This window comes from Bos javanicus, chromosome 10, assembly GCF_032452875.1.
Source record: "Bos javanicus breed banteng chromosome 10, ARS-OSU_banteng_1.0, whole genome shotgun sequence".
In the NCBI taxonomy this organism is placed as follows: domain Eukaryota; kingdom Metazoa; phylum Chordata; class Mammalia; order Artiodactyla; family Bovidae; genus Bos; species Bos javanicus.
The window spans coordinates 15,043,109-15,063,406 of NC_083877.1; the positions used below are offsets into that span (position 1 = coordinate 15,043,109).

General features: G+C 53.7%; 1 protein-coding gene and 1 long non-coding RNA gene across 2 annotated transcripts; one reads left to right on the top strand and one right to left on the bottom strand.

The window, feature by feature from the left end:
* Window positions 1-575: 575 nt before the first annotated feature.
* Window positions 576-17,600, bottom strand: CLN6 (CLN6 transmembrane ER protein). Its single transcript, XM_061430178.1, has 7 exons — window positions 17,355-17,600; window positions 9,896-10,010; window positions 7,412-7,510; window positions 5,938-6,126; window positions 5,605-5,660; window positions 4,088-4,210; window positions 576-2,317 (listed from the first exon to the last, which is right to left on the bottom strand). Exons 1-7 carry the CDS (start codon window positions 17,519-17,521, stop codon window positions 2,047-2,049), a joined length of 1,020 nt encoding a protein of 339 aa, XP_061286162.1. The 5' UTR covers window positions 17,522-17,600; the 3' UTR covers window positions 576-2,046.
* Window positions 17,387-19,403, top strand: LOC133255686 (uncharacterized). The gene is made up of 2 exons (XR_009739012.1): window positions 17,387-17,474; window positions 18,531-19,403. It is a non-coding gene; the product is annotated as an uncharacterized LOC133255686 (long non-coding RNA).
* Window positions 19,404-20,298: the final 895 nt, after the last annotated feature.

Sequence of the window (20,298 nt, forward strand, 5' to 3'; positions counted from 1 at the left end):
AGCTGTTTTTCTCATCACAATACAGCCTACGATTGTGCGTCTCCTGTCCAGTCCAGATGTCTTGTGGGTTCTAGGAACGGGAGACCATAAAGCCTCTGGTGTCTGGGTGGTGAGGCAGAGACCCTCAAAGATCAAGGGCTGAGGCCTCCAGGGGTCATGTGACTTGCCCAAGGCTAAGTGCCAGCCCCCCACAAACCTGCCCCCCACCTCCCCCCAAAGGACACCCTCTCTGCTTCAGTTTCTAGAAGGCGCTAGCAACACAGCTTGGGGGCTCCATCTGCAGACGCCCTCTGCTGGCCCCAACCCGGCGACCCCCAGCCTCCTCCAAAGAGAGCTGGGACCTAGAGGAAGCCCTTCTTGCTGGTGACCCCCAAACTCAGGATCCGGAGTGGCACAGACAGCCAGGGGGCAATGGCAGCACCTGCTTTCAGCCAGACAGGGCCGAGGAGGCCCTTGGGGTCAGCCCAGGGCTCCTGCCAGGCCCCAGACCGGCCACTCCCTTCCCTGCTCCAAGGACCCTCCTCCTCCTGCCTCCCAAATTCACACCCCAAGGAAGCAGCAGCAGCCAGTGGGGCTTGGCTCCACACTGCCTTTATTCACACTGCTCACCCCCGATGCTGCCAGCAGACAGGGACTCAATGGGGCTGGGGGGACCCCTACATGAAAGGAGGATTTGAGGCAGAGTCCCTGAGAGCACAGGAGAGGAGGGGAGGGCAGGGAAGGCGAGGCAGGCCCCCCTGAGCCCCTCGCACGAGTGCAGGCCAACAATGCTGGGAAGCGAGGCTGCGTGCCTGGCCCCGGTGCTGGGGTGGGGGGCATCTTGCCAGAATAAGGGCCCCTTTCCTGGGAGCAGGGCCACTCGCGGCAGGCGTGGATTCAGGCTGAGACACACTGACAGCCCCACGATGTCTGCCTCTAGTGAGTGCAAGTACCTGAGAACTCTGCCTTCAGCGGCTGCTCGGAAACCTTGGTCAGGTGAACGAAGTGGGTGCCACGATCCCGAAGGCGGGACAGAGACCGAGTTCCCGGGAGAGAAGGTGGCTGGGAAGGACCACTGCCAGACCCTAAGATCAGGCCGGCAGTTGGGGGAGGGCCGGCTCTGGCTCCCCACCCCAGCAGCCTGCAGTGGGGTGAGGATCTGGGGTGCAAGTACCCCTCCCAGGGTTGAAGAAGGCAGGGACAAGGAGGAACCATTCACCCCTCCCAAGGCTGCCCGAGAGGAGATGGCAACCAGCCCTCAGCCAACCTGGGACCCGTCAGCCCGTCTGCTGCAAATGCGGCCCAGGGAAGGGGGTGCACTGCAAATGAGCACAAAGCAAGTTCACGGAACCCCTGCGACCTGGCCTCAGGGTCAGGTGGTCTGAGGAGTGAGCCAGGTGGTAGGTGATAGGCTAAGCTCCCTCCTGACCTCTGCCCCACCCAGGCCTCTCCCCTACGACTACCAGGAGACACCCAGGAGGAAGAGACAGCCCTGAGCAGTGAGTGAGAAGGCCCGACTCCAGCGTGCATGGGAGGCCGGGCCCAGCTCCTGGTCCGGACACACTGCCTCAGACTATATCCCATCATGAAAAAGAGCTAAACTGAATGGAAACTTAACCAAAACAATTCAGTCTCACAGTGATGCTCTCCGGGCGTGCGCACGTGCACACACACACACACACACACACCCACACACCCCTATCCACAGGCACCAGGCATACTCTCACCCACGCTCTTAGCTGTGGGCTACACACATGTGGGTGCACACACACACACTCCGCACACTCAGACACCTTCGGCCGTCCATCCCCAGTGGGTGCACACACGCACACGCTCCACACACTCACCTTCGGCCATCCATCCCCAGTGGGTGCACACACGCACACACTCCACACACTCAGACACCTTCGGCCGTCCATCTCCAGTGGGTGCACGCACATGCACACGCTCTGCACACTCACCTTCGGCCGTCCATCTCCTGTGGGTGCACACACACACACACTCCCAACACTCACTCTCAACCATCCATCTCCCACCCACAGAGCACCAGGGGCCTGTGCCCAAGACTCAGTGTTGGCTGCTGACGTGGAGGGTGTAGAAGGCCCAGGGCTCGGGGACATAGATGACGCCCGGGTACTTCTTCCTGAGGACGGGGTCATTCCACAGCCAGGCGACCCAGAGCGCCACGAGCAGGAGGGTGAGGGCGAAGGAGTAGAAGAGGAAGAGGCCGTTGCTGTCGAGGAAGAGGCGCTTCCGCTTCTGGTGCAGGACGAGGGCCAGCATGGCAAAGGAGGTGAAGATGAAGAGGATGAAGATCTGGCCCTCGGTGACCAGGTACCTGAGGAGGCAGGCGGGCAGTGAGGGGTGGGGGGCACCACGACAGCCCCTCCTGCCCAGCGTGCCCTCTACCCAAGCACCAGGCTGCCCTCCCAGCCGGTCAGAACAGCGTGTCGAGTGAGGGGCTCCACTGTGAGCCACGGCCAGTACACAGCATTCAGATTTGGCTTCTAGAATTACTATTTTTCAAAAGGTCGAGTTTGTTGCCAATATTTAAATAACAGGTTACCTGCCCACGTGGAGTTCTGATTTCCCTGCTAACTTTAGGTTTGTATTCCCACATGACTATAACTGACGAGGAGAAAGCAGCTGCTCAGAGACAGCATGGTCCCGCAGCTTGCCACAGCCCCCACCACTCCCTACTGCCTCACTTGATGCCCACTTGATGAATTTCTATCCCCAGCTTAGTTCCTAAAGGCATCTGAGTTTGCGGACGCAGTTTCAGTTTATGGGGTTGTCATGACTGTCTCCTTGAAGGCTGGGACACAGTCTCATTCCCCAGCGTTCCCTCCAGCTCTCATGGCAGTACCTAGCACATGGCCAGGAAGGCAGTAACGCTTGCTGGAGGGCTTCTCAGAGGTTATCTCATCCACTCCCCTGCCTCTGTGCTGACCCATCCCACTCAAGCAACTGCATAGCTCTGCAACTGAGTGGCTGGGTCACCTTGGGGAATTTACATGACATCTTGGAGCCTTTTTCTTACTCATAAAGGGGGCATAAATGGCCCTAGCTCTCGAGGTTACTGATGAGAACTGTGTACTTGGAAAGGCACATTGTTCAATGAATGGCCCCCTGTAGCTGTCACTGAACTGACACACCATGGGTAAGAACGGGCCGAGCTTCTCACTTCTCACCCTTTTCCCTCCAGCTGTGGTCGTCACCCATTCCTTCTAATCCTGTCCTGGGTGGGCATATGGTTTCACCCTCATGGACCCCCACTGCTCGCCAGGGGCAGCCCCTGGAGGTGGGGGAGGCTTCCCCCCAGAGAAGGGCTAGGACACCCACCCTTTCTCAGACACCCACAATCCCCGGGGAGCCTGTCTCCAGAGCAGAAGTGACAGAGGAGAGGGAAGAGCCTGGCTGAGGCCTGGTCCTCTGGAATGGGAAGAGGAAACCAGGTGGGAAGCCCTGAGGCCATGGAATTCCCCTGTAAGTATCCTTGTCATCTCCATGATGCTTCTCTCTGGGTTCTCACCATGTCCCAAAAGGGAGACAGCCTGGTATCATCCTCATTTCACAGAGGGGGAAATTCAGCCCCCCCACTCCTCCCACCCTACCAGGCTCTACAGGCTTCTGCTCTACAGCCCTCCCCAGGGCTTCCCCGATGGCTCAGCAGGTAAAGAATCCGCCTGCAACGCAGAAGACACAGGAGATGCTGGTTCGATCCCTGGGTTGGGAAAATCCCCTGGAGAAGGAAATGGCAACCCACCCCAGTATTCCTGCCTGGGAGAATCCTATGGAAAGAGGAGCCTGGTGGGCTGCAGTCCATGGCTCACAAAGAGTTGGAACGACTGAGCGACTAAGCACACACAGAAATTATGCCTCGACATGGATTCTACAGGCCCTGAGGTTACACTCTGAGTGTAGAGAAGCCATGCTCAGGCCCACCTTAAAGGCACTGTCCCAGTCCTCACTGAAGAGGAGGGAGCAGGGACCCCAACAGGGAGCCTCACAGGGCTCACACAGCAGCTCTGTGGTCGGAAGCACATTTTCACTGACTGGATCACTAAGGGGCCCCCTCCCTGCCACCCCAGGTCTGCCGTCCACTCACCAGTAGTACAGGCCACTGGGCACCACCAGGAGCAGGGCTGCCCCTGGCATTGAGCTCTCAGCTTTGGTGGGAGTAAAGCAGCCGCTGAAGTACATGAAGAGGATGAGGAAGAAGGGGATGTACCTGCAACAGGGAAGCCGGTGCTCAGCTGCTCAGCCACCCGGCCCGCCCGCCCCACCGTCCTAGGACTGGCTGCCTGCGCCACCTGTGCGGTCTCACCTGTTTGGGTGAGGGCACTCCCAGCCTCTCCTGGGCAGGGGGTCTAGGAAAGAAGATGAGGCCTGCTCCCTGAGCACATGCAGATCCGAGCCATGGGCGGGGGTGGGGGCGGCCTCCTCCCACACTGTCCCAGCCACCTCACTCACTCCCCATGTGTGCGCATGTCTCTCTCACTCTTTCTGCCCCACGCACTCACCCCAAGACCAGCAGCCCCCAGCCCCTCACTGCCCTGGGAAAGGGTACACCTAGCAGGGTTGAGGAGGGAGAGGCCCGAGGTCCCAGTCTGGGGGAAAAAAAGGGGTGGGGGGTGGAACAGTACCTGCTGGGGGCCTCCCAGGAGCTCTGTGAAGCTCCTTCACTCACACTCAGCCCCCAGCCTCACCCCCTTCCACGCACAGCTCACCCAAGTACCACTCTCTCTCCTCTCCACACACACACGCTGCTCCCCACACGCCTGTGCCAGCTCACACAACACCCCCTTTCTGTTCCCACCCCCTCATCTCCTTCCCCACCTTCCCCTCACGTGGCCCCCACACCCTCGGAGTCCTGCTCTTTCATTTCTCCAGGCCCCTGTTCATCTTTCCTCCTCCCTTCCCCAGCCTTCCATGGTAAGGGTCTCCTGGCACAGGCCAGGGAGAACTGGCAAGAGGCCTGTCTGTGCAAGGACACCCTGACTTTCTAGACCCCAAAAGAGAACCCGGAAATACAATGTAGGGCCCGTGTGACACGAGTGGGGCCACCCACGTCCAGGGTTGGCTCTGGCACTAGCTGTCAGCCCATGGGCAAAGCCCCTCCCACCGGCCCCAGCTCATCCTGGGATAAAGTGGGGTCTGGAACAGACGACTGCCCCCAGCTCGGGCCGCACCTCCTGTGGCTGAGCCCACACTTGAGGTTTCCTCCACTGTAGGGTGAAGGGGTGGGAGGAAGGAGCTCCCAGGGGAGTTCCGAGGAGGAGGCGGCACTAAGAGCACCCCTACTCCCACCTCGCCCCCAGCCTGGTTCAGCCGGTCCTCCTCGGCTCCCTCCCTGCCTCTGGGTCCCCATCCTCATCCCCAGGGTGGGGGGAGTTGTTTACCAGCGCTGCAGCCTCGGCCCAGGGAGGACAGGCGCTCGCTGCCCTCTAGTGGCCGCCACGGACACTGCGGGCCGGTGGGCACGGAAGGCGGCGAGGCGGGAGCCAGAGGAGCGACAGCGCCCCCTGCTGGGGAAGAGCACCCCATTCCAGCGGCTGGGCTGGACACGTCGAGACCCTGTGGCCCCTTGTTCAGCGTCACCACGGCCAGAGCCCCATCACTCACCACATGGAGTGGCCCAGGTACTCATCGTAGTAGTAGAGCAGCTCAAAGGAGTCGATCTGGGGGGCAGCAGAGGCCAGGCGGGGGGCAGAGAGGGTGGGGCTTCAGGAAGGGTGTCGGGCCCACGCAGCCCCCAGGCTACCCTCCCCGACTGCCCATGCCTCCCTCAACTGCCCCCAGTCCCTCCCTATGGGGAGGAGGGGATCTGGGTGGGGGCATCCTAGCTTGGGTTGGGGGGTGGGTAGGGAGGCGACCTGCTTTATCTGGGGCACCTGTGACAGGTCGGCAATGTCTTTGGCCTCTAGGACAGACCGTACAGTGGCGGTGGGGGCTCACCAGCGTCTCTGGTTTGAGATTCTTGATGATGGGGTTCTCACGGACCGACAGATGGTTCTGGTAGCCACTGAAGATCAGGCGGTGGTTCACTGAGTCGCCCACCAGGTGGATGCTGGCCCCCATGATGAAGGTGATGATGCTAACGTAGATCAGGGAGCGTGGCAAGGTGCGGGGGCACCGCTCGATGAGCTGAGGTCAGAGGGAGGCCCCACAGCATGACCCCGACGCCATCACCACAGGAGACACCCTCTGCTTGCCCCCCTCATACCCAGAGTGGGATGGATGCCACCAGCCGGAAAGCCCCTCTCACACTGGGTTCCCTTTAGGGGAGTCAGTCCAGCCTCCATCATCTCACATGATCCCTGTGAACCCAGTAGGTGCTGAGGAAGAGCATCCCCTTCGGCCCAAGAGGAAACACACTCCCCGGGGCCAGCTCATTGCCCAAGGTCAAACACACCCATATACAGTGCTGGAGATGACAGCCAGGCCTTCCACAGAGGCAAGCCAGGCCCTGACCTCCCACCACCCCTAGTTCTGCTTCCGGGAGACTGGGCTGGACTGTTGAGGCTGGGCTGCTCCCATTTCTGAGCAACTGAGCCACGCAAACAAACATGTGGGGCAGGTGTTTCTGAAACTAAGTTATTTAATTAAAGACCCCTTCAAAGTCAGAGATTACACCTTCCCTACTTTGAAAGAAAGAAAACGAAGTCACTCAGCCGTGTCTGACTCTTTACAACCCCATGGACTGTAGCCTACCAGGCTCTTCCATCCATGGGATTTTCCAAGCAAGAATACTGGAGTGGGTTGCCATTTCCTTCTCCAGGAGATCTTCCCAACCCAGGGATTAAACCCAGGTCTCCCGCATTGTAGGCAGACACTTTACCGTCTGAGCCACCAGGGAAGTTCGGAAATGTCTCTCTAAAAACAAAAGGACGGGGATAGGAAATGGCAGTAGTTTTAAGAGACTTTACTTGGCAAAATGCAAAGCCAGCAGAGCAGAGGGCTCTCTAGGAGACATCTCTGTGTTCCCAGTGGTGTCTCAAAGTCAGGGCTCTTGGTCCGGAGGAGAGAGTTCACCCTCCATTGCTGCCCTTCCTGCCTCCAGCCCCCACCTGCCTGCCCAACTGGTCCCTGACCTCTCCCTGAGCAACCCAGCCACTCCTTCCACCTCAGTCTCCCCAAACATGGCTCCTCAAGCCCAGCCTTGTCTTCAGATACTCCCGCCTGAAGGTCTCTCCCAGTTCACCCCCAGGCACACCAGGTGGAGGCCCAAATCACACGCCCCTCCCTGGGGAAGCCTGCTCCGTCCCTCCCAGGCAGAGGCAGCCCTGCCTCCCCTGGGGCCCTCTGTCATAGCCTTCGGGCCCCGGAGTCAGGCAGGGGACAGCCTGATTCAGGCCACTCCCAGGGCTGGGCGGCAGGGCAGAGAAAGGAACAAGGGCAGGGAGGGAGAGGAGGGAGCCTGGGATAGTACCTGGAGCAGGAGGAAGGGCGTGATGATGTTGTAGGCCATGTGGAAGTAGTCCCCCACGCTGGGCTTGTTGAGCGGAAACCACTCGAGAGGGAACACCAGCTGGGGAGCAAGTGGAGAATGCAGTTTACAAGGCCTGACCCACACGGTCTCAGAACTGCCTCTGCACACGCTGCGCTCTGTCTGTGATCTCCTGGAGTCCTCCTGGCAGCACTGGGGTGAAGGTGTTTCCAGACAAACTGAGTCCCAGAGAAGGTAGACGTGTCTCCAGTCACAAAGCAGGTGCGAACCCAGAGTCTGATCCTGTGTCACTCTCCTGTGGATACCAAATAAAGGTCCCAGGTACCCACCAGCCTGGGAGTTAGAAGATCCTTTGGGACTCAAGCATGCCAAAAACTTTCTGCGTAACCCCAGGGCAAGTTCTTCCCTTCTTCCTGCCTCAGTCTCTCCATCTGTAACACGAAATGTGGCCCAGATGGTCTACGTGGACCCTAGTGATCTGGCTCATTAGAATGATGACAAGAAATCCTGACCACCCACCCAGGTGTGAAAAATGCTCTGTCCACTGAGCAGATGGACCACTTCCAAATCAGGTCGGAACTATACCTTCTGAAACAAAGGAGAAAATAAGTGAGTTCTAAAAGCAGCTTCAGTTCTTCCTTTCCTATCTTCTCTGAGACAGGCCAGGGCCATTCCTCTGTCTGGAATTCCCTTGTTCTTCCTACTGGTCTACCCCAGTGAGTCCCAGCCTTGTCAGGGTTAGTGTGACAACACCTGTACAAGATCACAACACTTCCAATCCCTGCCCTGCCAAACTGTACTTCTAGAATCTACTGATGGAGAACACCTGTAACGGTCATAAATTTCAATCAAAAATTGAAATGCTTATCTCTTGTAATTAAAAAATGTTGTGCTGGATAAAACCAACCTGCAGAAATAAATCTCCCAGGAGACAGGAATCTCAATCTCTTTCTTGCTGTGTGGGCATCTCTATAGCTTTATCTACAGCAAGATATACAGCTGGCTGAAACACTCGGTGATAGCAAAGAATCAGAAATAGGCCAACTATTCAACCAAACAGGACTACTTGAATACACTACAGCACATCTGTATCACAGAAGGTTAAGCAACCACAAACAGAAATGACACCTCATATGTGCTGACATGGAGAGACATCCATAAAACAGTCTAAAGTAAAACAAGCAAATTGCAGACTAAGGTATAAAGTAAAATCTCATTTTGGTTAAAGGGGAAAAAAAAAAAGATGCACACATGTGTTGCATGAGCAGAGAAAGGAGTAAAAGGCTCTGCCCCAAACAGTCAGAAGTGGGACCGCAAAGGGAGAGTCTCATACTTCTTTATATTACTGGGTATGAACTCACTTGTTATATAACCATGACATACTACTTTTATAACTTGTAAAAGGTTTTATTTTGTAGTTATTAAAAATTTGAGACTACCATGTATACATCTGCAAAGCTCATGTATACACTGGACCTTTTCAGATGTATGCTCCTACTGAGCCCACTTAGGGTTACAGTAGCCACAGCGACTCTGAGCAGGATGGCGGGAGGTGATTTGCCCCACCGGGGAGCCCTATTAGGCCAGATGAGGCTGAGTCCTAGTGAGTGAGGAGAGCCACGAGCCACCCTGGCCTCATCTCCCCTCTCCCTGGAACACCAGTTTGATGGGCAGCCCCTTTGTCCCCTGGAAAGTGGAACCTTCGTGCTGCAAGGGGGCTCAGGTCACCTGGTCCAACCAGTCTTCTTACAGATGAGAGAACCAAAGCCCAACGACACTGACTTGCCCCAAATCACCTACAACCCTGACTGGGAGCCCTGACTCCTGGGTCAGTCCCTTTTCTTTCACCTACATTTAAAAAACAACATGTAAACCTTACCAAAAGCCTGCAGAAAGGAGACTCAACATCCACCATACCTCCTCCCTGAAACCACTGCCAGAAGCTTTCCTTCATCCCCTTGAAGTCTTGGATCCCATGTATATAAGATCATTAGGGCCGTTACTGACTGGCAGGCAGTTCATATGCATGCCACCCAGGCATCTGTTTTCTCCTTAAACATTCCAGGATGCTCTATAGTACCCATGATTCCTGTTCACTGCCCAGGCAGCTCAAGTCATATATGACATGCACAGTCAGCCCATACTCTTCACCTCCAGAGAACACAATTCTATCCCAAGGCCGTGGGGAAGGCTGGTGGGATCCTTTCCCATACTCCACTGTCTGAATTGGTGCTTTGGTTAAACCTGAATGTGAGATATTGGGGCAAGTGGTGGGGGGCACAGTATGACTGTTCAGATCCCCCACTCCCTGGCAGCGGGCACACTGGTTACAGCCATAGAACTAAGGGACCGCATTCTCACAGTGTACCAGTCGGGGCAAGGACTTGTCTGAGGTCACTCTGATCATTCAGATCACACTGTCTCCACACTGCCAGTCGGGGGTTCCATCCACAGCTTCACGCTCACCATGGCTATGGGGCGGCCAAAGTCCAGAACCCAGTTCTGCAGCGTGAAGTAGAACCAGAGGTCAAGGTGGAAGGGGGCCGTGCCAGCAGCCTCGTCAGCCTTGACGGAGCTGTGCCTGGGAAAGAAGTAAACGAAAGCAGTCAGCCCTTCTCTACTCCATGGGAAGACTCCCCACCAGGACAAGCCACAGGAATTTGTGGGCAGGAGGAAACACACATGATTAAGTTCTAGGAAAAGGTTTTGCTCGAAGTTCTGGGGCCTGGGGGAAGGGATCCAGAGATGGACTCCGTCTGCCCTGACAGTTGCTTCTCTAGGATTCAAGAAGGAAAATACTCAACAGATACAATCACGTTGGGCTCTCTCACCTATAGACTGACGGGGAGATCGGATGGGACAGAGGTTGCAAATGTGGCTGAAAGGCATGAAACACGGTGATGGATGATGATGGCTCGTACTCTTGCCTGGAAAATCCCATGGACGGAGGAGCCTGGTAGGCTGCAGTCCATGGGGTCACTAAGAGTCGGACACAACTGAGCAACTTCCCTTTCACTTTTCACTTTCATGCACTGGAGGAGGAAATGGCAACCCACTCCAGTGTTCTTGCCTGGAGAATCCCAGGGACAGCGAGGCCTGGTGGGCTGCCATCTATGGGGTCGCACAGGGTCAGACACGACTGAAATGACTTAGCAGCAGGCTTTACTGAACACTTTCTACATTCCAGGCACTCCTCCGGCTGTTTACATGTACCATCTCATTTAACTCTCTTAATGCTCACAGAAACCCTCTGAGGTTACACTATTAACCTCATTTTACAAGTGGAAAAACTGAGCCCAAGACGTTAAGTGCTGTTGTGCTGTGCTTAGTCACTCAGTTGTGTCTGACTCTGTGTGACCCCATGGACTGTAGCCCGCCAGGCTGCTCTGTCCGTGGGGATTCTCCAGGCAAGAATACGGGAGTGGGCTGCCTCAAATGATTACATTTCAGAGCTTCTGTTGTTAACCTCTAGTCTTAGAGTCACAGGTCTCCCTGGTGGCTCGGTGGTAAAGAATCTGCCTGCCAATACAGGAGACGAGATGTGAATTTGATCCCTGGGTGAGGAAGATCCCATGCAGAAGGACATGGCAACCCCCTCCAGTGTTCTTGCCTGGGAAATCCCACAGAGGAGACTGGTAGACCACAGGCCATGGGGTGATAAAAGAGTTGCCACTTAGTGACTAAACATTGTATTCACAGTGATTTGTTCACAGGATGGGCGTGTGACCTGAGATGGACCAATGGGAGCCCCTTAGTGAGATGTGATCTACAGCTGGTAGACTGAGATGAACAGGGGGCCTCCCTTTCCCTTGGTTTCTGAACCACGAGGAAGTAGGAATGGGGCTGCTGGTGTCCTTCCTGTCACCAATGCACAGTAAAACCTAAGGAGGAACCCAGCAGGAATAAGGAGGAAGCCAGCAGGAATAAGGTGATGTGGGGGACGTGGCAAGAAGCAGAGCACCATCTTTGGATGCCCATCCCTTCTGCAAAGCAGTCAGCCACCTGCTCTTCACAGGTGAGCTGAAGTTCAAGGGCAGGAAACATGCCACCTTCTCCAAGAAGGCCTCCCTGATGAAGCTTTCCCCAAAACCCACTACAGAGAGTACTTCACCTCTAACACCCACCCAGGCCATGACATCACAGAGCTGAGTTTTGCTCTTACTGAAACCCTCAAGAAGAAGGGTGATTTTAAGGTTCCTGCAACTGACCAATCTCCCCATCAGAGTACAAATCCTCTTTACAGATCCCTGCCACTACTCGCACCCTCCACTGACAAGCAGTCCCCTCCTCCTAAGATGACTCAGGTGTGAGTTATATTGCCCCGTTAGTGCCCAGACCAGAAGCTGTGTGACAAGTGCCTGTATTCTCCAGAGTTTTCAGCTCAGTACCTGATTTATGCTCAGTGACTACTGGCTGATATAAAACAATCCCAGTTACCAGTTATTATAGTACTACCAAGGGCTTCCCAGGCAGCACTAGTGGTAAAGGAACCCCTGCAAATGCAGGACACTCAGGAGACCTGGTTCAATCCCTGGGTCAGGAAGATCCCCTGGAGAAGGAAATGGCAGCCCACTCCAGTATTCTGGAGAATCCCATGGACAGAGGAGCCTGGTGGACTACACAGTCCATGAGGTTGCAGAGAGTCAGACATGACTGAAGTGACTTAGCAGGCACCTGCCCGTCCATTTCAGAGGCTAATCAAACATTAGCTTAGAGGCGCCATGAAGGTTTCCCTCTGTCAGCTCTGCCACTGCTTCGGTAATTTTCTGGGATCCTTTTCAGCCAATTCCAAGAACGGTCCGCACTGGGTTGCTAGAGCAACTCAGAGCCAGGAAGGCAAGCTGTCGGGGATCTCATTATCCTCTGGTGGCGGAATGGATGGGTGGAGTGGGTTTTCCAGGTCAGCCAAGTCTTCCTGTCCACCCCCTCTGCTCAGTGCCCACTTACTGTGTGCCATGCCAGGAGCATCCTCAGCACCATCTCACCGAAGCCCCACAGCAATACCAGGAGACTGTTACCCTCCCATTTTACAAACGAGGAAACTGAGGCTTAACCAAGGTTCGGTTCAGTTCAGTTCAGTCACTCAGTCGTGTCCGATACCTGCCCTAATAAGAAGCTACATCAACTATTCTTTCTGTCAGATTATTTCCCATTCCCCTCTCCTTCTGGTTATAGATGATGTTCCCTGAGACAGAGGGAAGGCCAAAAACCCAGGTCAGCCCAGTGGGACTTTTCTAACTACAGTTGAAAACAGAACCCTCCTTTCTGTGCTGTGGTGCTAAAGATGAGAGCCCGAGGGCCCGGGGCTGCCTGTGGCCAAGGTACCAGCCTCGAGGGACAGTCAGATAAGAAATGAAGCGGCCCTGCAGAGAAGAGCAGGCGAAAAGAGGAGAAAAAGCCCCGAGAAGGTTCACATTCCCAGTTCCAGGTATCCCCAAGGCAACAGTTTGGCCACAAGAGCCAAGACATTCCCTTTTGCTAAGGGTGTTGCAGTTCACATTGGCTTTCTGTCACTCCGCAACCCAGGAGTCCTGACGTGCACAGAATTCAAACCAGGGTCTATATGGATTCAAGACCTGTGCTCTAAGTTGTTTGCTATTCTGCTGCTGATTACTATCAGCTATAGAATATATCAGGAGATCAAGATACAGAAGGACCGGTGTGGCCTGGAGCAGCATGCAAAGCCTGCAGGAAGGAATGGAGCCTGGAAACATGGATGGGTGGATTCCTGTTGGCAGAAAAGCAGAAAGAGCGCAGCATCAGAGGCCTGGAGGTGGGATTGAGACAGGCGCTGCAGGGAGCTGCGATGCCTGGCTTTCTAGTGGAAGGAAGAGAAGGAGGGGCTGCTGGGCCTTCAGACTGGGCAGAAACTCAGAGACGACTAACCGTGATGACAGTCTGGATGAGTACGAAATGAGTGCCTGGTACAGAAGTCCCACTATGCCCTTCCCCATCATGACCATCAAGGCAAGGCCTCGAAAAGCAGGCAGGGACAACCTCCAGGCCTGAAGAGCTTAGAAGAGGAAGAAGGAAATAGTCTTCACTGTTGGGACTTCCCTGGTGCTCCAGTGGCTAAGCCTCTGCGCTCCCAATGCCAGGGGCCCAGGTTCGATCCCTGGTCAGAGAACGAGATCCCATATGCCACAACTAAAGAGCCCACAGGCCATGATGAAGATCAGTGTGCCTCAATGAAGACCTGGTGCAGCCAAATAAATAAAGAGATAAACATTAAAAAAAAGGTCCTCAGTGTCTGTTCTGGAAACCTTCAGAGCAGGATGTTCGGTAGAGAAAATAAAAGGTGTTTTGCAAGCCTGGGAAGCACTTAGTGTGAGTCTCTGGAAGCTGTGGATACCAAGCACGTACTCAGGACTCAATGACTCTTTCCTCCATCACCTCAGGAGGCACCTCAGTCAACAGGGATCCCTGCCAGGAGTCCAGCCTGGCTGAGCAGAAAGAAAAAGGGCAGGTGCAAGGCTCACACCCAACTTGGGAATCAAGACTCGTGAGCACCGGTTTTGTTCTGCTGGGACTCTGAGCACAGGAGGCAGATCACGGAGAGGGAAGGCATCCTCTCCCTGAGCCCTGTCCTGGGGATGAGCATCCTCATGCTAACCCAAGTACCTGACTCCTCAGACACGGAGCCCCCAGACTGCCAGCTCTAGGCCCCAGTCATCAGAAACTCCTGCTGAGAATGATGGAAGCACGGGGGCAGGTAACCCAAGACACGGAGGGCCTTTTCTCTCCTCCACAGCTTTACAAGCCTACCATCTGGGAAAACGGATACCACGACAGTTGGAAAGCACATACCATACAGCGCATAACATACAAATGAAATATTCAAAGCAGTCACTAGTATCTGCAGGACTGCCTGGCAGAAAAGGAAGGTGTCCCAGCCACCGTGGAGTCAAGCAGGGACCTATGAATGGGGACTATAGAGGGACTGATTTGGGTTCTATATGCACAATGGTGAAATACCTGACATGGTGAGAATTTTAAACAAAAAATGAGAAAACAAAAGCAAAAAAAAAAAAAAAAAGAGGCAAAAAGGAAAGGCAATTTGAAACTCCAGGAAAAACAAAAGCAGTATAAGAAAGCAAATGTAATTTTTAAACTTACTGGACTCTGTAGGGAACAATATTTACATGGCTTAACAAATAAAAACATTGTATACTGATTTTCAAAGTTTAGAATCAATTCACAAACAAAACATGGAAGGAAATTATGCTTAAAAAACAGCAGGTAAATTCTATCAACCTTGACAACTTGGAAGTAAAACTATAGACGACAGGAGCTAGGGAAAGAGTAAAGAAAGCTAAAAGGGCTAAAGCAGGAGGGCAGGAGACTAACAGCATCCTTTCAAGAAGGAATCAAGAGATACTGCCCTTATTTTAAATTAACTATGCTTCAATGAATAAATAAACTTTATTTAAAAAGATATTGCTTTATAGTTGACCAAAACAGAAATAATGGTATTACATATTTCCTAAGGCTACAGAGGTAACAAAGAGCAAAACTAAAAATGGTTATAAAAAGAACTATCTTGTGAAGATGGAAGAGGTATGAGTAAACCAAATCATAACAGGATAATTAGTAGGTCAACATTAGCTTCAGAGGCTAAAAATTGATAAACCAAGAAATAGCAGTTGAGCGTAGCTTTTGCATGTGGACTCTGGAGCCTGCCTGGGTTCATATCCCAGCTCTATCACTAACCAAATCATGAGCAAGTTACCTCCTGGGCCTCAGTGTTCTCATCTGTACAATGGGGGATAATAGTATATCCTACTTCAAGAGTTGTGGTTGGGAAAAAAAAGTTGTCGAATTAAATTATGCAAAAACCTTTTTCAATGCAAAAACTTAAGAGTAGGGCCTAGTCCACAGAAAGTGGTATGTATGTAGTATTTGTTACTATTATGTAGAAATATGAATTTAATTCTGATAGAAACAGCTAAAAGAAGCTAAGATGGTTGTCTCTGGTACTAGGGAGAGGTGGAAAAAGAACCACTGCTTTTTACTCTAAGCCTGTCTGTGCAATTTTATTTAATCATGGGCACGTACTACTTTGCTTATAATACAAGAAATTGTTACCAGAGCACATGAAAACTGGAATAGGGAGTGAGCACTTTGTCACTAGAGGTGTGTAAGCAAAGCACGGATGGAGCAGAGGAAATCCAAGCATCCTAGGAGATGGACAGGGTGATTCTGCCTACTGTTGTGCAGCAATGAGACTGAGAACAGGGGGGCAATAAGGGGGGAGGTGGGCAGAGACAGCCTGGAAGAGAGCCAGCCCCGTATGCAACCCCCAGGAGCATCCTGGTTGGTGGGGAGCCCATGCAGGAGTAGAGAGGGACATCACCCCTGAGCTGCCAGTGGAGCAATAAGAACAGAAACCAGAAGCCCTAGGTTTAAGCCCTGGTTCTTGCCAGCAAATGACGTAACCTCTCTAGGTCTCGGTTTCCACATAACAAAATATGAAAAGCCTGACGGAGACACTGCATGTGGAAACGCTGCGCAAGTAAAGTGTCGACCATATCCGATGTTCACAGACGGTTCTAACTGGACTGCCACAGTTCAAGGCGAAGACTCCCAGCTTGTAGGGGATCCAGAACACAGATGTGCTTCAGCAGCAGGAGGAAGAGCTACTCCCAGCCGAGTCTCAGATTTCCTCCCTTATCCCAAGTCATACCACAAACTTCCTAACACTGACTCCGAGCACACTCGTGCTCGAAAGTCTTCCATGGCTCCCCTGTGCCCTACAGAACAAAAGCTGCACCCTTAACCTGCCATTTAGGACAGGAACCAGCGTCAGTGAGACACGTAGGACTCAACACTTAAGGAGGCACAGGTGGGCCATAGAGGATTTTTGAGCACTAGTGTCCCCAGAGTGGGCTTCTCCTTGAATTTTGCACCCTATGCTCTCACTCTGGTCCCAGTTCTGCTGCCATTAAAGGCCCTTTACAGTCTACATTCCTCTTGCCACTGTACACACAGCAAGTGCCAGCACAACTGCACTGCTTGCCTTTCCCAAGCGTTCCCGGAGCTGAAATAGCCATCATTCCCCTGTCACCTACTGCGTACTCTGACATGCAGCTTAAGCGCCACTTCCTCCAGGAAGCCCTCCAAGTCGATCTCTCAATTCCAGGCGTCTGTTCCTCCTAGGTCCTACTGGACTGTGTGGCCCTCCGGGCTTCACTTTACCCACCCCTCGCACAGCGCTGGGGCACACCAGAGATGCTTAATGAATGCCTGCTCTATGCAATAAATGTCTGTGGCCTGTAAAACGGGATGAACATAGTGAAGTGGAAGATTAAAAGGTGGCTTCTGTACCTTTTCCTCCGCCCCAAGCGCCTGGCCTCAACTATCAATACATAAACCAGTAACTTCCCCTTGCTGAGAGAAGGGAACAGCAACCGTGTCGGTAAAGCCCTTCCTCGTTCTTTCTCTGGAGGGGAGTTTCCACACTTCGCTCTCTCTTCCATTAGCATTCCCAACATTCTGGGTTCCTCGGAGCAAGGAGTGAGCCTCCCGTTAACACCAGAATCCAAATTCTAGTCCTGGTTAGAAGGACTCCGAGAACTTGGGTTGGTGCCCGGGACTTGCAGGCGCTTTGGGGGCCCTAGTGAGTAGCAGCGTCCTCTGGGCTCGCCGCCACCGCCCCCATTCCGAGTTTCTTGGATCCCAGATGAGCCATCGTCCCGGAGCCAGCCGGGCCATGGGGGCCGCTGATCGCCGTGGCTGAGACTCCCTGGGTCCCGGGGCTCCCCTAGGAAGCCGCGGAGGCGTGGCTAGGCGAGTGGGCGAGGGAACAGCTGCAGGCGTAGCGCGGGGAAGACCCACTCGGGGTCCGCGGCCCGGACTCCCCGCCCGCCCGCCCGCCCGATCACGTGGCGGGGCCGCGGTTCCGCTCCGCCCGCTGGCGCGCGCCCACCTGGCCTGCAGGAAGGAGGCGCCCGGCTGCGCGCCGGGGCCGCCCGCCGCTCCCGGGTGCCGCCTCCGTGCCGCCGCATCCATGGCTAACCTTCCGGCCAGGCCCTTCGCCCCGCTGCCGGTAACTGCGAACAGGTTCCGCTGGCCGAAGGCTGCGAAAGCGAACATCCAGCGCGCGGGCGGGCTGAGACGTGCAAGAGGGAGAGCGCCGGCCCCGAGGGTGGAGCCGGCGGGGGCCGGGACCAGGAGACGCGCCGAGGAGCGAGGGAGGCGGGGCGAGCTCCGGGCGGGGAAGGAGGGGCCCACGGCCGGGGCCCGGCGGGGAGTAGGGGCGGAGGGAGGGGCGCACGGCGCGGGGCCTACTCGGGCAGGGATCTGCTGGGATCCCGAGTGTGGCCGGGGGCAGGAATCTGCCTAGGCTACCCGAAACCTGTATATTAGTCAAGGGTGGGCTAGGGACGTGGGGAAAGGCCAGTTCGACCTAAATACTCCCTTGGGAAGGAGTCGAGACTGGATTTCCCTTGTCCTTGCGGACCTGAAGGCTTTGGGGGAGGGGCTCATGTCCCTTCCGGCTGTGCTAGCCACCTTCCTCTGATGGAAGCTGCTGCTGCTGCTGCTGCTAAGTCGCTTCAGTCGTGTCCGACTCTGTGCGACCCCATAGACGGCAGCCCACCAGGCTCCCCCGTCCCTGGGATTCTCCAGGCAAGAACACTGGAGTAGCTAGCACTCCTTAAAATGTTAGCTCTGTGGCCTTTGACGCTGGGAATTAAAAATCAGTGGGATAAGGGTAGGACGCATGAAAGAGCGAATTCTTTTCAAGTTGGGGTGGATGCAGATTCCCAATCTGGCTTTGTCACTCTCTTGGACTCTGTGGCTTCATAAAAGTTACTTCCCTTCTCTTCCATTCAAACATGTACTAACTCCTGAGCAGTTCCTCATCTTCAAGACTGGATGACCAATACCGCAGGAAGGCTTAAGTGAGGATGAAAGGGAGCAGGACTCTTATGGTCCTTCCCCGCCCCCCACACATCTTCTGCCTGCCTTTGACCTGTGGAAAACTGTAGTCTAAAATTAATCACAGAAGTGAGAAATGCTGCAACAAAGGAAAACAGTCAAAAGAGACCAGATAATGTACTCATTAAGCATACTCATCAAGGACCTTTCATTTCTTCTACAGGGCTATAGATAATATTTGGAGCCATAGTCTGTGAGCTGTCTTATAGATACTAAAACACCAGGTAGAGAAGTTAACTACATGATGACCAGACTGAACCCAGGACATGAGCTCCCACAATTCCAAGAATTGACCACAAAGAAATGGTAACAAATGGACCCTGGAACTGAAGATTAATTGTACCTAAAACAATCAAGATGACACTGGTCAGACCACTGATGACCAATTTGAAGATGACTGTCATAGATGACCTTGCTGTTTCTGCATGTAGGCCCCTGCTCCTCAGTCAGTCAGTTCAGTCACTCAGTCATGTACGACTCTTTGTGACCCCATGAACTGCAGCAGGCCAGGCTTCCCTGTCCATCACCAACTCCTGGAGCTTGCTCAAACTCATGTCCGTCTCATCTCTGTCGTCCCCTTCTCCTACCTTCGGTCTTTCCCAGCATCAGGGTCTTTTTCAATGAGTCAGTTCTTTGCATCAGGTGGCTAAAGTAATGGAGCTTCAGCTTCAGCATCAGTCCTTCCAATGAATATTCAGGACTGATCTCCTTTTAGAATGGACTGGTTGGATCTCCTTGCAGTCCAAGGGACTCTCAAGAGTCTTCTCCAACACCACAGTTCAAAAGCATCAATTCTTCAGTGCTTAGCTTTCATTATGGTCCAACTCTCACATCCATACATGACCACTGGAAAAGTCATAACTTTGACTAGGTGGACCTTTGTCGGCAAAAGTGTAGGGTCCCTCCTCACTCTGTCTATAAAAGCTCTCACCTCCTGCTTATGGTGGGGGCTGGGGGGAGTCAGCCTTTGGATGAATGTCCTCTCCCCTCCCCGCCCCAGTTGCCGGCATCTGAAATAAAGAAACTTTCCTTTTCACCAACCTGGCCTGTTTATTGGCTTCTGACTGGTGAGAAACCAGACCCCACACACATACCTTTCAGGAATAGGGGGACTGGTAAGTGGAGGGGTGGAGGTGGGGAAGATACTGAATACTGTGAGGTTGGAGACTTGGAGGGGGTGGTGTCAGACAAGGCTTCTGGAGGACAGCTTAGGGAACTGAACTCCATTTGCTGAGGTGGAGCACAGCCAATTTACTGAGGACTTGTGGTTGCTGAAAAAAAGCACAACCTAAAAGTTGAGAATTATGTTTTATTTGGGACATTCCTGAGAGCTGTAGACCAGTACACAACCTCTCAGACAGCTCTGAGGAATTGTTTCAAAGAGATAAGGGTGAAGCCAGGATGTTCTGTTCAGTTGGTAAGTCGTGTCCAACTCTTTGCAACCCCATGGACTGCAGCAATCCATAAGTTTGCTCAAATTCATGTCCAGTGAGTTGGTAATGCTATCTAGCCATCTTATCCTCTGCTGCCCCCTTCTCCTTTTGCCTTCAATCATTCCCAGCATCAGGGTCTTTTCCAATGAGTCAGCTCTTCAGGTGGCCAAAGTATTGGAGCTTCAGCTTCAGCACCAGTCCTTACAATAAATATTTAGGGTTGATTTCCTTTAGGACTGACTGGTTTGGTCTTCTTGCTGTCCAAGGGAGTCTCAACAGTCTTCTGCAGCATCACAATTCAAAAGCATCAATTTTTCAGCGCTCAGCCTTCTTTAGGGTCCAGCTGATCTTGGCGAGACAGCAGTGAGTGTGGTGTGAAGTGAGATCTTAATTCCCCGCCCAGGAATTGAACATGAGTGGCCTGGATGAGAATCAGGAATCCTAGCCACCAGACCAGCAAGGGCTAGAGCCTAGAAGCTACTTTTCCCTGGATCTTTG

Bases quoted from the DNA above. Each gene is read 5' to 3' on its own strand.
- CLN6 (XM_061430178.1), bottom strand. From the start codon at position 17,521: ATGTTCGCTTTCGCAGCCTTCGGCCAGCGGAACCTGTTCGCAGTTACC. The intron at 5,661-5,937 runs GTGAGCCCCCAC...GCTGCCCCCCAG, and splicing joins ATCTCAAACCAGAGACGCTG to ATCGACTCCTTTGAGCTGCT. The intron at 2,318-4,087 runs GTGAGTGGACGG...CTGCCTCCTCAG, and splicing joins CCCAGTGGCCTGTACTACTG to GTACCTGGTCACCGAGGGCC.